At 46.8% G+C, this 15,078-nt stretch overlaps 3 protein-coding genes across 3 annotated transcripts; 1 reads left to right on the top strand and 2 right to left on the bottom strand.

Annotated features, from left to right (window-relative positions):
- Positions 1 to 854: 854 nt before the first annotated feature.
- On the bottom strand, positions 855 to 2,330 carry EMWEY_00044920 (hypothetical protein, conserved; the record flags this gene model as incomplete). Its single annotated transcript, XM_013482966.1, has 1 exon — positions 855 to 2,330. One exon carries the CDS (start codon positions 2,328 to 2,330, stop codon positions 855 to 857), a length of 1,476 nt encoding a protein of 491 aa, XP_013338420.1.
- Positions 2,331 to 5,894: 3,564 nt separating this feature from the next.
- On the top strand, positions 5,895 to 6,434 carry EMWEY_00044910 (hypothetical protein; the record flags this gene model as incomplete). The annotated part of the gene is made up of 1 exon (XM_013482965.1): positions 5,895 to 6,434. One exon carries the CDS (start codon positions 5,895 to 5,897, stop codon positions 6,432 to 6,434), a length of 540 nt encoding a protein of 179 aa, XP_013338419.1.
- Positions 6,435 to 7,658: 1,224 nt separating this feature from the next.
- Positions 7,659 to 14,991, bottom strand: EMWEY_00044900 (hypothetical protein; the record flags this gene model as incomplete). The annotated part of the gene is made up of 12 exons (XM_013482964.1): positions 7,659 to 7,853; positions 8,091 to 8,231; positions 8,382 to 8,591; positions 8,866 to 9,118; positions 9,514 to 9,683; positions 9,913 to 10,050; positions 10,220 to 10,712; positions 10,871 to 11,022; positions 11,395 to 11,567; positions 11,802 to 12,787; positions 13,158 to 14,687; positions 14,858 to 14,991. Coding segments are annotated over 12 exons (4,575 nt in total), but the record flags the coding sequence as incomplete, so codon positions are not given.
- Positions 14,992 to 15,078: the final 87 nt, after the last annotated feature.

Raw genomic sequence — 15,078 nt, 5'->3', positions numbered from 1 at the left:
TATATATATATATATATAGGTATAGTATATATTAATATAGATAATATATAGTATATAAATAAGGGACTATTTTATTAGTAATTATTCCCTTAATAAAGAAGAAAATAGAATCTATTGTTGTTTTCTTCCTCTTTTTCCTTAGGCTAATTATTCCTTTATTACAGTATAGTACTATTTATTATAATAATATAGAGGCTAAGAGGAGAGAGGGAGGGAGAGAGGGAAAGAGGGAGAGAGGGAGAGGCAGAGGGAGTAACAATAAAATAGCTAAATAATCCCTTATTTATTAATAATAAATAAGAGTATGTCTTTATAAAGAAACAAAAGGAGGGAATTAAATACAACAAATGATGAATAAATAGATAGAGGCAATAGTACCCTTTATTTATTTATTTATTTATTTATTTATTTAATTTAATTTATTTATTTATTTACTAAATATATAGTTGTGTATAAATAAGGAAGAAAAGGAAGAAATAAAAAGGCTAAAAATAAACAACAAAAGAGAGCAAAAAGGCTTCCTTTTTATCCTGTGTGCATGCATGCATTAGTATTGCATATGCATATATAAATAATATACAATATACATAATATAAATGTATATATTATATATTATTTATATTATATATAATATATATAATATTTATTATATATATAATATGTATACTGTATATTATAAGGGTTTAGGGTTTATTTAGGGTTTAAGTTACAACACCCAAACCCTAAACCCTAAACACTAAACCCCATTATCCCTGCTGCATATAAATACATGCATATACATATACGTACTAAATGAGTAAATATATATAAATATAAATAAATATATTTATTTATTTATTTATTTATTTATTTGTCTATAGGGGTACAGCTTTTCCTGATTCAAGTCTTGTCTTGGATGTAATAAGTGGCTTAAGTTGGCATTTATTATTTTCTTCTTTTTCTCCTCCTTCTTCTCCCTCAGCATCATTAGCAGCAGCAGCGGCAGCAGCAGCAGCAGCAGCAGCATTAGCAGCAGCAGCATTCGCAGCAGCATCAGCTTCTTCCTGCTGTTGTAGTATATCAGCACCTCCTGCTCCTCCTGCTTCTGCTGCTCCTCCTCCTCCTCCTTGTACCTCCTTAGCATATTCATCAGCAGGATAATAATTATAATAATATTTAAATTCAGTTGCATAATTAAATCCTGCATTAAATGCTGCAGCAGGAATTGGGGCTGTTGCATGCATGTACTGCGGTACTTGGGGCATATAACTCTTCTGCTGCAGCCATTCTGCTGATCCATCTACATGCAGCCCCGTCATCCATTCAGGAGGAGTTATAGGTCCTTCATTAGCAGCAGCAGCAGCAGCAGGTGCAGCACCAGCAGCAGCAGCAGCAGCGGTGGGATGGGGAGGGAGAGAAGTAGAACCAGCTGCGCATGCAGCAGCAGCTGCTGCTGATAGCTGATTGGGATAAGGAGATGGGAATCCTTGCTGCTGCTGCTGCTGCTCATAGGAAGGATACATCTGCTGCGGATATGATGGGGACATTCCTTGGGGTTGGTACATAGGTCCTGCTGCTGCTGCTGCTGCTGCTGCAGGTGCAGGGTACTGTGGGGTGTATGGGTTGGGCTGCTGCATAAATCCTTGAGTTTGCATATAATGATCAGGCATAAAGTTTGGGGGGTAGTAAGGGGCTTGCTGCTGCATTAATCCATCAGGGCTGCAGCCGAAGTTCTGCTGTTGCTGCTGTTGCTGCTGCATGTGCAGCTGCTGCAGTTGCTGCTGCTGCATGTGCATCAGAGAGGCCGGAGGACAACCCATGGGAGGGAACTGCATGTGCCCTCTTGACTCTCTCATCTTCATACCTAGATATTTCTCTAGGTTAGTCCTTGTGTCCATCTGTGGCACTTGCTGCTGTTGCTGCGGCTGTTCCTGCTGCTGCTGCCTTTCAATCGCGTCTTGCAGCAACACCGTACCCTCCTCCTGTTGTTCTCTCTGAGTCTGTTCAGCTCCCTTGTATGCTTGAGCATCAACATATGGTTGCACGCCATTGCTGCTGCTGTCATTGCTGTTCTGCTGCTGCTGCTGCTCCTGTTCACCAGCCGAGGAACCCCCGATAAGTTTCTGCAAAAGCTTTACGGGTGCAGGCGCTTCATCAGGGTTGATTGCTTTCTTGAATAGGTCGAGGGGAGTAACTCCAAGAAAGTCTTTAAGAGAAGGTTTCTTTCTTTGTTCCCCTGTATTCAACTTTGTTCCTGTTTGTTGTATACGCCTACGAGGATGGCCATTAAAGGCATTGTCCATAGAAACGCGCCCAATGGGCACGACAGAACAATCTGATTCAGATCGCATTATGACGGAAATCGAAGAAATAACGGAAAAAGGAATATCTGAATTGAATTCCTCACGAAAGATGAAATACAAGAAAAATGCGGAACGCTGAGTATCCACGCGCCAAGCGGCTATCTGCAGGAAACCGACCACTAGAGAGGGCGCTTAAAGGCAAATTTAGAAGGCAAATGCAATTAATTAAATTGACAACTTAAATATTTTGGATAAAAGGGAATAATAATGTCGGGAATGCTGCAGTTATGCAGCTCTAGTCGATGCTGCGAATACACCTGTGCAGCAGAAGTCGGCAGCGGTCTCGCTGTGTTCTTGTTGCGTCACCAGGTGTATCGTAGATCAAGAGAATCCAAGAGACTATTATAATGAAATGCAAATAAACTTGTTGTTGTTCAATTTGAATATATATAGAGATTAAAAGGATCAATGAAAAATCCTCCTGCCTTCTTGTCAGCATTTTGCCTTACCTATCTATATCTGACGAACCCTTGGAATGCGGCCGAGCAGAAGAACCTCGACACTAAGTGTTGCTCGCATACATGAGGATCTTCAGACTTCTTTCCTCTTTATTCAAATTAATCCTCATTCATTCACTTATTTTTAAATTTTAGAAATGTTTTTGGTGTGTTCTGCGCTTAAAAGCGTACGCTTACGCTGAATCAGACAGAGTACGGCATCGGCGATACACCGATTGCTGGCTCTCTCGTAGATTAGAGCACCTGGATGTGAATCATTTAAACAATAACACCGAACCATATGACGTTTTGCTGCTTTCATGTTGAATATTATATATATTTAAACACAAAACATTTATTAAACATGCATCGTGGGGGTGACAACCTTGTGTGAATCGGTTCATATAAAGATTGCCTATAACACTAGAGGAACAACTCCCCCTCTTTGAAGGAGTATTACTATAAATTAACGATCATGAACAGTTGGAGAATTCATCTTATAGCAAAATTGAATACTGAAATGTCTACAGGGGAGTGGGTCGCCAGTTGCAAGGAGAGAAAATTCATGTTTTCTTGCTCTCGAGTTTCTGAATGCGTGCCTCCGTCGGAGACAACGCCAAAGCAGGAATGCCACGACACCTGAAATGAGCCATTAGGACTAGAATAATGATCTGATTATGGATGTGTCCAATTTATGTTCATGGGAATGCTGAAAAATAACTTTACGCGAACACGTAGTGAAGAGATACTACTCCCCGTACGAGCGGGGTGTGTGCATAGAAGGTTCTTGTCAAGGACCATAGACACTTAGTTACTTTATTTGCTAACGAGAAACCCTTGACACAGGCATTCTGGTCTTGTAGTCAATGCGTGTTGAATGGTGCTCCGTTCTGGTCCCCGTAAATGAAACGTAAATAGAGAAAGAGAGGGAACGAACGTTGTTGAAGCTAACATAAAGTAGAGCAGCTCTTGTATCAAGTTGCAATCATTGTAAATTTTGTATGATAACTAATAAAGAGGAGAAGAAGGATGCAGTTTGCTGCCACTGCTTCCTCACTGGCAAGTGATAATGTAAGATGCTGAACATCAACGAAATGGAACTCCCTGTGGTGGTAATTCACAGAAATAGGCGAAATTAATTCTCATGTATAGAAAGTACCTTTTCGTCTGTTTCTGCAACTGATGAATTTGTCAAACAAGCTGACAGAAAACGAGGGAGAGGAAGATGCAGAGGCAAGGCAGAGACAGAAACAGCAAAAGACGGTGAAAGACGGAGACAGCGACAGAAACGAAAAAAGCGAGTGAAAGTAAAGAAGAGACTGAGGGAAAGACCAGTTACTAGAAACAGAAACAGCAGCAGACGAAAGACACTGGAATGGTACAGGGGCACCACCTCCATAGCACGCTTAGTGTGCTTGTTGAATCCCTTTGAACCGTTTGTATTTAGGGTTTAGCATATCGTAATTCTTCCATAAGACCGTCTTGCTAGGCCCGCTAAACAGCAAACACTAAACCATAAACCCTAAACCCCAAATCGTAAACCCTCGTACGGATTAGGGGAGTTTACTGTTGCACCGGCGCAGACGCAGGTGGTACTTAGTACTGTTAGCAAAGCATTTTCAGTTTAAATATTGCAGCATCATCCTGTACCGCTGTCGCTAAACAAGTAAGTTATCTGAAATGATTACAACTAAAGTAATAAACTTAATATTCAAATTGACTTTCACAAACATCCTTACTGTATCCAGTAAACTATATTCAATCTGCAAGTGCAACACTGCAATATGTTATTTTCTGTTGTCATCGTTTTTTAATCAAAATTGAAGTCCCATACCTCAAGTATTCTGCGGGGAACTGCCGCAGCCGGGAACCCAGGAACGATGGGGCAGCAGGATTGGGCACTGAATTAAGGTGTTACAAAATGCGTCCACGTACCAACAAGATACTACGAAGAACTATATAAAGAATAGCTGCATTTAGCAAGCCTGAGGAGTTCTACTTGCGTTCATTGTCACGTATACCGACAACCAAAGCACCACAGGCAGCTAGAAATAAACTATGACGGTGCAACAACGAGGGCAGCTGTGTTGAAATCCTTTACTGAGCCACCATAACCTGACTTATTATCCCCTCAATTCAGTGTTTGTTCACTCACAAACCATAGGTAAACTGTTCTGCACTAATTACTGAACCATCGGGTAGCGGAAACACAACCGAATATGCAAAAATCAGACACCAGTGAGGTTTCGTTCATAAATAGATGCACTTGATATATAATTAACGCTCGTTAACAACACACAATTCCTTTGCTGCCTAGTGACCGCAACGTTTGCTTCAGCATTGTTCTCCACTGTTGGCCTCGTTTGAGGAGGGGGAGCTGTAATGAGCAGCACAGCCTTTCACGTGTATACCGAATCAAAGAGGTATTCTTGCAGTTAAAGAGGGGAATTAAGGAGAAATACTTCCGGAAGTAAGCAGAGATATCCGATTTATTGCTTGCTTTCTTTCCTGCTTTCGCCATTGAGATCGCATGCGGTCAAGCTGAGGTTTCTGCCGACTCTAGGTGGACCAGTCCGCTGGGTGGCATGTTCCATCCGCCCCTAGTTGATCCTTAAATATAGTTCTTTCCTGAGAACCTTCATGAAGGTATACTTTAAATGCTGGACAGTTACTCTCCATCTCGTTAATTTGGCTGCACATGTGTGCTCTCCTCCTGTGTCGGGCAGGTGATGGCAACTTAAACCAGAGGCTTCGAGTGACATTGCTAACGGAGAACCCCTGTAATCTTGGCCTTATTTAGTACCTGGTGTTTGTATAATAACTCAACGATGCTATTTCAGCTTTCATGACTAAAGCCATGCAGTTGGCAGGAACCTCTGACGAAGGCGCGATCCTCTTTTTCACAAAATTAGTATCGAAGCAGGAGGCGAACCATTGACGTGCTTGCATGCAATCTTCGTTGCACAATTATGAGTTGGATGTTTTATTTTCCTTTTCTCCGCATTTCAACAGGTGGAATCACCTTTTCCTCACTTTACAATAACCCGAGTTGTTCAGGTCTTGGAAAACCTCGTTTTGTGTACTGCCTTACAAGGGGACTTCCAAGCGGTTCATCATGAGGAATCCCATTGAAAACAGTCACCTTCTCACTTCTAAGCTGAGCAACCCGTGCGCTGGCCTCCCTGCACGATACGCAGCTGTAATGGAGAGCGATCGCCGATACACCGCATTTCCTACTGCATCTGTTAATGGTAAGGTGCCTTTCTCAGTTGAGGGAGAGCTGCCTTCAAGGAGCCGCTGCAGGCAGCAGCAGTATCCCTGTGATGGTTGCGTGCGCGGATCAGATGGTCGTCAACTTCTGGAGCCTCCATCTCCTGTTCCAGGGAGATCACCATCACACTCTTCCTCTAGAACACGATCGCTTTCTGTATCGCCTCCTCTTGAACGGTGTCACCACAGAGCAGGCCGCAGGCTGAGGGCAGTAGGCGAAGGCAGCCACGGGGCGAGAGCTCGCTCTTTCTCTGCACAGCCTGGCGCACGCCGCCATCACTGCAAGACGCTCGCCCATCAAGGAGTTCACCAGGATGCTGCTACTGCTTCTATTGAGCAGATAGCACGTGAGAAGAACCAAAAAACAAACGAGAAGAGGAAGTAGAAGCGTGCAAAGCATGCTCTCCTCAGCTGTAGGGCGGAATACTTGCTATTACTTGCCGTATCTGAATATGTATGTATGTGCTTGCATACACATGTTATTTATATATGCCTATATACATATATATGTTGATGTATACTTTTTTAATAATTGTTGCTAGCCCTACTTGTATTGTGAACAACTGAAGCAACATCTGTTGCTTTTTTTCCGCTCTGTGCGGCTCTTCAAGAGAAGAGTGTTTCCTACACACCTGCTGCCTTGGCCCCGCAGCTGAAGGAGAGGCGAGGTGAAGGGATAACGACAGTTTTGCAATAGATAAACAATAATATCAATGAGCAATATCATATGGAGCAACAAACAATGACAGCTTACAGCAAAACGAAAACTGCCAAGAAATAGAAGACTGGCTCAGGCTACAGCAGCTACTGCTCAGGAGAGAGAAGCACTGACAAGATGTCTGTTTCACGTGCAGTTGAAGTTCTGCAGCTCGTTATTTTGTATACTTTGCACTATGCCTCTCTTACGAAGCAACCGAGTACAGAGCAGGCTAGCCCTCATAGGCTGCAGTTATGTGAGGGTTAAATACAAAAGTACTAGCGTAAATGTTAACGGTATAATGACGGTTTACAGTCTGTTGAAGCTACGACAGTGCTGAACCCCCGACAGCCACCAAAGCCCTTTATAGCTGCACAATCCTAAATACGAGGTCCTTGCAGAAAGCAGCTACATGAAACTAAACAAATACAAGGGAAACTAAATGCAACACCTCATCATAGAAGAAGGTGATTCAAAAGGAAGCGCGACCAAATCACCGCGCTCTATAGCTGCACTGTCATCATCAATGCAGCAAATCGGCATCCGCAAGATATCCCTCAAACCCACACAAGATGGCGGGAGGACAGAACATGCAACACCAAAAACATCCCCAAGACATCTCACAGCTAGCTAAATTAATTATATCCTATATGTTTACGTGTTTATAAACATGTGTACACACGTATGTCTGAAATTTATACATTGATGCGCATGCACATGCATACAATATACATATGCGACAAAGAGCTGTGCACGAGCTGCAGTGTCCCCCCCTTCTCGCTTTTCTGGGGTTTCGAGATGCTCTTCGTTTGTTTGCATTTCTGTGACCATTTGTGTTGCTTTACAGCACAGTGCTGTGATGCGGAGCATATTCTGCTGTACGTTTCAGTTAAATGCAGTTCAGCAGATGCTTCATTTTGTGTCTCCGGCCTCGGCTTCTTCCTCCTCCTCTAGTTCACTCTCCCACGCTGCTGACATCTCGCTGGTTGTATCTCCTTCCTCGTCATCTGTATCACTGCCGTCTGAATCTGCGTCAGCAGCAGATGCGCTTCCGTCTGCCCCTTCACCCTCTCCTGCAGCTGCTGCTCGTTCGCTCTCCAGCTGCGCCTGCACACATGAGGAACAGCAGAAGAGCAGCATGTATCTATTCCTTAACCCTCTTTCGATGCAGATTCCAGAGAGTCGGTCGTTCTCCCGCACGGGTGCACTGCATTCTGTGTCGGATGTGCAATGTGGCCTTTGTCTCAACAGTGGCCCATAGAAAGGTCGATAAAACATGGGGGATGCCAGCAGCAGCAGCGAAGACCTCGCTGCAAATGCAGCTTCAGCATGAGCCTTCCTTACCTTGAACCGCTCAATCTGGACAATAAGAGAATTGCTCTTATTGTCGGTCAAAAATTTAATGCAGTATGTCGCCAGCGCCGGCAAGTTGTTCAGAGAAGCAGCCACTTCATCTGCGGGGTCCTGATTCTCATCCCGGAAGTCCTGCAGCCACAGGGAGTGGAAATATATCCACGAACACATGTTTGCACACATTATCATACTGCCAGTAGTTTATATATATATATATATATATATATATATATATATATATAAGAGAGTGAGAGAGAGAGACGTGATGTTGTGAGGGCGTACATCGCTCATTTCTTGTTGCACCATTTTCTGTTCTGTAGCCGTTTGTCTGAGGGCAACTCTGTCTTCAACGTCTTCCACTTCATCCATAACCGACTCGAAAACAGAACTCTTCCCTCCTCTCAGCGGCGCCAGTGGCAGTGGTGCGGTGTCTGCTGAAGATTCATGAAGGACGCGGTCTACGTACAAGTCATCTGTTTGTTCTTGCTTCACCTAATCATCATCATAACAATATTACATATATAACATCTATTTACTGTATTTCTTGTTGCAACAAGCCATTTACTGCCAGCTGCATAATGCCACTCGCTGAGCTAATATAAGAAGGCATTTCCCAAAAGAACGAATGTACAGTGTTAAGGCGTGAGCCCTTGCAGCATCACTGAGGCAAGCCGCTTCTCTTGCTGCTGATGATGGAAACAACATCCGGACCTGCTCCGGTCGGTGTTAATGCAGCAACGACACAACAGCAGTATCTGCTGCTTACCGTGAGGAGTTCTTTCACCATGTTCGCGTTCGAGTACCACTCGGTCTCCTGTAGGTCAGACCCCTTCTGCCCCTCCACCTCGAGTCTGCCGAGCTTTCTTGCAGCATTCGTCGCTGTAAACGAACCCTGATCTACAACGATTTCATCCAACAGACGCTTCTGCAGCTGCTTCCTCCAAATATTCTCCTCTATTGTGTGTGCACATACCAAACGGTAGATGTGCACATCGCGCGTCTGCCCAATGCGGTGGCACCTGCAGTAAAAAAAACTCATAAACGATTTTCCCCTCAACACAGGAGTGCTCAGCAGAATACGCATCATCTGAAGAAATGCCTCCTGTTAGACATGCCGCTTTTCTGCAGCCGAGAGCTCTAAGCAAACTAGATCCCACTCTGGAGTCGTGGGTTAGGTAGGAGCTTATAGGCAGCTTGTTAGCCAGACAGAGACTTGGGTAGCTGGTGGGTGGGCTAGCTAGGCAATGGGGTATCTAACCAGCTAACTCGACCGTGGGCTAGCCAGCCAGTAGTGTAACTGGATAGTGAGCTCCCTAGAATTGGAATCAGACATCCAGCGGGTGAGTTAGCAAGCTAGATACGTAGCTAGCTAGTGGGTAAGCTAGCTTGACGGCATCGTGTTTTGGAGCCTCACCGATCCATAGCTTGTCTGTCCATTGCCGGGTTCCAGTCAGTGTCGTAGAAGATGACGGTGTCTGCGCCTGTGAGGTTAATGCCGACCCCTCCGGCTCGAGTTGAGGCTATGAAGAGAAAAATGCGGGGGTTCGTGTTAAACTGATTCACCAAACGCTGACGGTTATCGACCTGAAAACAGGAGCAACTGCAAACTGCAACCTTGCATTTCCGCACATCATAAACGCATGCGTCTATGCATGCACGCATTTGTGCATACATTCTATGCATGCATGCATGCGTGAAATCAACAGAAGCAAAGAACTCCGGCAAATGAACACCCTGTCACATGTCACTGGTGCAGGTCTCGACTTTCGTTTTTGTTTCCCCAGTGGTGGCTCCTTTTTAAATTGCTTTTTACCCTTGTCGATCCATCCAGACGAAGGTAAACAAACCCTTGGTAGTTAATCCAAGACTCCAAGACGTCCAACATGCGGCTGAACTGCGTGAAGATGATGCAGCGGTGGCCTTCAGCGCGGAGTTTGTGCAGCAGCTCGGCCTGGATGCAGACACCATCAGCAATTGGACCAGCATTACCGCTGTCTGCTTCGACAGAGTTGGCCCCCTCTGTGGTTGTCTACCGAACGAAGGGTTCAACACGTAGGGACTGGTTGAAGCTGGCGAGCTGCAGAGCGGGGCTGTGTAGCTCGAGAGAGAGCAAAACATACCATTGCAATCAGCTTTCCACAATCAGCCTGAATCAGCTGCTTCGGGGGGAAGAGACACTGCATGCGAGAAAGCGTTTCCCTCACAATACCCTCCGGTTCTTCACGAGAGTTCAATATAAAACTCTGGGGGGCCGAGTGCCCCCCCAAGAGGTCATTGCAGTAATCGTTTTCAGGACAAAAAGCCGGGCGGGATCCTGCTACTCCGTAGCAAGCAGGCATATGCATCAGATGTCTGCCCACAACCCTTCCTTTTTCTTCATCTGCTGCTCCCTTCTGCAGAAGCGCAGTATATGCCGCACGGAAGTCCCCTGGTGTTAATAAAGGCCCGTCGGGGGCCCCTTGGGGCCCCCCCCACCGCAACCCATAAGTGGGAGGGTGCTCGCGGCGCAGTAGCGGCTCGCGTAGTCTGTACCCTTCCAACAAAGTCAAAGCTGCTCCTTCAAGTGCACGCAATGAAGAAGCGCGAGCTGTCTGGCCGCCAGGGCCCCTCAAGCTGCACATCCACCACAGCAGCCATGAAAAACAAAAGTAGGTGACGGCATTGAGATCCCCAGCTTCTACACAACAAGCAGAGCTGCACAGAGGCAAAGCGAACTAGATATTCAAGAATACGCAGCACAACAGAAATTGCGGGTCGAAAAGAGAACCTACTATACGCGGTGGGGCTGTGCATGCACGCGCGGCGAACAGACGCAAGTGAGAATACCGAGGAGGGGTTTAAAGCGCCTGCAAACTTGCGAAGGGGATGGAAAGAGGAAATCGCTAAAGGAAGTTCTGCTAAAGTAGTCTTCCGTCGACCGGATCTACAACAAACATCCAAAAAAGAAGGCCCCAAAGACAAACGCATGCGCTGCTCCTGTCCAAACGGACAAGTCGAAACCCTCGCCTGTGCTAAACAGTTCTAAACCCTCCTGCATTCTGCCACCCAACAGGGACATATAATACATGCGTAAACGCACATTTTCTGTATGGATGCACATATTTATTTATATGTATATGTATATATATGCATCTATACATGGATACAATACATATACATATTTACACACCATATATCTATTCGCGCTGTTGCATATATATTTCTATATACTGTTTACACGCACAGTGCATATAAGGCTGCAGTTTTTGAACAGCGCTGCAAAGCTGGCGATACAATGAGAGGAACCAGCACTTACTTCGTTGTAGACATAAAATGGAGGGTACGAGGCTCCACGCCGAACCAATGTTCGAATGAAACGGCGGCCGTCAACTCCCAAGTACAGTTCAGGAGAGAGACGATTTAGAAAATGCAAATAACACAAAAACCGGAATCGGCTTGCCTTCGCTGCCTGTCTAGCTGCAGCCGCATCTACAAAGAAAACATGACAAACCCAAAAAGGAAAACAGTCGAAAGCACGAAGACTCACCAACAAAAACCATGGCCCCAAGACCTTCGAAACAAGGAGAAAATTCGTGTACTAGCAAACAAACAGAAGATGGTACATCCAAGTGGTAAGCATAATATAATAATAATGGGTACGCAGGGGATGGGAGACAGTTACTGTTTCTGGATGGCTTGTTTGCGTTGTTGTGGTTGACCGACCTCTAAGATGCCATTGACACCAGGCTCCCTGTCTTGCGGTCCTCGCTCCAGCACTGGCCATATCATTTTCAGGCAGCCGTTTGACTATGAGCGGCAGACCAGTCTGCCGATCAAAGCCTCCCGAGAGCAGATACCCCCACTTGCTTTGTACTGCTCGAGAAGAAGGAACAGCAGCTGCTGGCACCCCCCCTGTCAGGTTGTTCTCAAAAGCAGCTTCCGCTGCAACGGCTGTTGCTGCTCCTGAGGTTGCCCCTCCTCCTCCTGTTGCATCCTGCGGTAGCACTAGCTCGTCGTCGCTGTTCATCTGAGTAGACACCTGCCACTGCAGAAACTTGAGGGGCAAAGGCAAGAGGTCCTCTGATGGCTGCTGCTCTTCTTCCACTTGTTTCTGTTTTGAGCGCATTAGGCCGCTGATATCGGGAATGGATGCAGCCCCGAACGCTCCTCCTAAGAACCAACTGCCGTCTATCAAACCGTTGGGACCCCAAAGCAAAGGCGGCTGCTGCTGCTCCTGCTGCTGCCTGTTCTCCTTTTGGCACCTCAACGAGGCGAAGCCTGCAACGTCTTCATCTTTACACACAGCCTTTTGCGTAATACCGCACTGGGCCAAATCTGTATTCCACTGGTTCACCTGCTGCTGCTGTTGAAGGCCTTCCATAGTTGTTGCTGATGCAGAGAGTGCGTCCGCGGCGGAAGATGGGAAGAAGGTCGGGGAAGGAATGTCGTTGACGGACAAAGCGCAGGGGTCTCTCAACACTGGCAGGTCGAAGGCAGCCAAGAGCTTCTCCACATGGGCTGCATGCGCTTTATCGGGCTCACAAGGGAGGCTGCTGCTGCATGCAGCAGCAGCCTCAGACTCGGCGAATGGCGGAAGGGGGCCAAGCAGTGGCAGCAGGGGCCGCGAGAGAGCGGCAGCTTCTGCCTCTGCATATTTGTTGCTGTGCGTCTCTCGCAATAGTAAAGAAGCCAAAGGGCTTGTAATGCGCCTATGCAGGACAGTTGCAACAACACAAACGTAGATACAGATGCATAAATGTATGTAAAGAATATATTTATGCATTTATGTCTACCTGAGGGTGTCGCAAATGCGCATCAAACATACACCTAAAAACGTGGTGGTATCCTCAGCACACACACAGAGGCACAATATGATTGTCAGCTGTCAGATACTGGAGTGTACACGGAGCACAGGAAGCTCCCAATTGTCGGCCGCAGCAGCCACGTTTCCCTCCCCGCTCTCCCCGCTTGAGTCTCACAAGAACAGAAGTGAGCTGTTAAACTATCTGAGAACAGTGCCACTGCTGCTACTGCTGCTGCTGGTGCTGTTCTTGTTATTGCTACTGTGGGTGTGCGTACTGTGTCGCCGCTTCTTTGTCGAGGCACCAGGGTTCCTGCAGCCAAAGGCAGACGGTTGCGGGAATTGTCATCTCCACTGTACCTAGGTCACTGATCCCCAGGGGCGTTCTGGTGGTTCTGGCCTCAAATAGGTCGGGGTGACTGCAGACTTTCCTCAGCTGCATCAGGGCGTTCAGCATGCCTCTGTAATGCTGTTCGTGCAGCAAGCCCTGAACAGCGCGAGACCCCAAAAACTCGTCGTACAGACAACGCTGCCGCCTTGTCAGCTGACACTTTACGACATGTTCATATTTGCTGGGCATTTGTTTCTCCACATCCTTCTTGAGCCGCCGCAAGATGTAAGGTCGGAGGACTTGGTGCAACTGTGCAACCAGTCGCTGGTGTCGCTGCACTCGCGATTGCTCAATGGCAGCGGTGAGGGGAGTGTCGAACCATTCTTTGAAGTTTTCGTGAGAGGAGAAGACTGTTGGCATCAAAAAGTGCATAAGAGACCACAACTCCAGCAGGTGATTCTGCAGCGGTGTGCCTGTTAGCAACAGTCTGTGCTGCGAGTTGAAGGTCAGGAGGGTCTGCCACCGCTTTGAGCTGAAGTTCTTGATGTTCTGTGCTTCGTCGAGCACCAGCGAGTACCACTCTCTCCTCTTCAGGATTGCGGCGTCTTTGACCGCAGTTGCATAGCTCACAATGCAGACATTAAACGCATGTTTTCGCGTCCACCCCTGGCGCTTCTTCTGTCGCTCAGCTGCAGAGCCGTAGTATAGCAGCACTCTAAACCCAGGCAGAAACTTCTTAAATTCCGCATCCCAGTTCTCAAGCACGCTGGTGGGGGCCACCACCAGGTGAGGGCCCCAAATCCCCATTTCCAAAGCCATCTTCGCCAGCAACGCGATCGTCTGAATTGTCTTTCCTAAACCCATCTCATCTGCAAGAATGCAGTTCGCCCCCGCACGGTGCAAGCGAAACAACCAATCCACACCCTCCTCCTGGTACTCCCTTAAACGAGCGCGGATCAGCCGCGAAAGAGGCAGGGGCTTAAAGCCAAGCGGCTGCTGCTGGTGATGGTGCTGCTGCTGCTGTTCATGCTTCGGTGGATGCCCTTGTCGTGCCTTCTTCCCCTTCCCCTTCACATTCTCAGGTGACGCTGCAGCTGTTGCTGGTTCTGATAAAGATGATGCAGTTGTCAGTCGTTCTTGCGTCATCTTCACCTTCTGCTGTTGCTTCTGCTGCGGGGATTTCGAGGCTCTACCGCTTGCCTCAGTCTCCGCTGCATCTTCGTGGCGGCGCCGCTTTGGAGATCGCGGTCCCTCCGTATCTTCCGTTGGCTTCTCACGTTTGTTAGGCTGTTCCTTCGGCTTCTGTTTTTGCTGCTGCGGTTGCTGTTGTTGCGGTACACCGTCTAGTTCTGATGATGCTTCTGCTGCGTCACCGTTGTTTGGTGGGTCGGACTCTGACCCTCCCTCCTCCTCTCCCGCCCCTATGTCCTCCTCCCGTTTGCTCAAGTAGTCGTTCACTTGAGAAAAACCGTAACTCCTGCAAAAGGGGCGACAGCAAAATGTCTAAACAAGCTGCACTCCAATAAATGAAAAATGGAGGCCGAAGAGCGCATAATAAAAACGATTAAAAACGCAATAGGCACAACACGAGAAAACGGAAGGGCTCCTCGAGGAGAAACAACTTCCAGGTGCTTCCGACAAAAATACAGGGTACGAAGCGAGTACTTCGACATGAAGAAGTGCTGCAGCAGAGTTAACTCGCAGTTCAGCAGAGTCAACTCGCAGCTGGCTGAGTTGCCCACTGCACGTAGCAACCCCTTTCCATACCCAAACCCTAAACGCTAAACTCCAAACATCACGCCCTACACATCCTAAACATAGCCTTAACGCTAAACGCCAAACGGAGTGTATATATATATATATATATA

The sequence above is a fragment of the Eimeria maxima genome, genomic scaffold, assembly GCF_000499605.1.
Source record: "Eimeria maxima Weybridge genomic scaffold, Emw_scaff877, whole genome shotgun sequence".
NCBI lineage: Eukaryota > Apicomplexa > Conoidasida > Eucoccidiorida > Eimeriidae > Eimeria > Eimeria maxima.
This window is presented reverse-complemented; position numbering and strand designations above follow the sequence as displayed.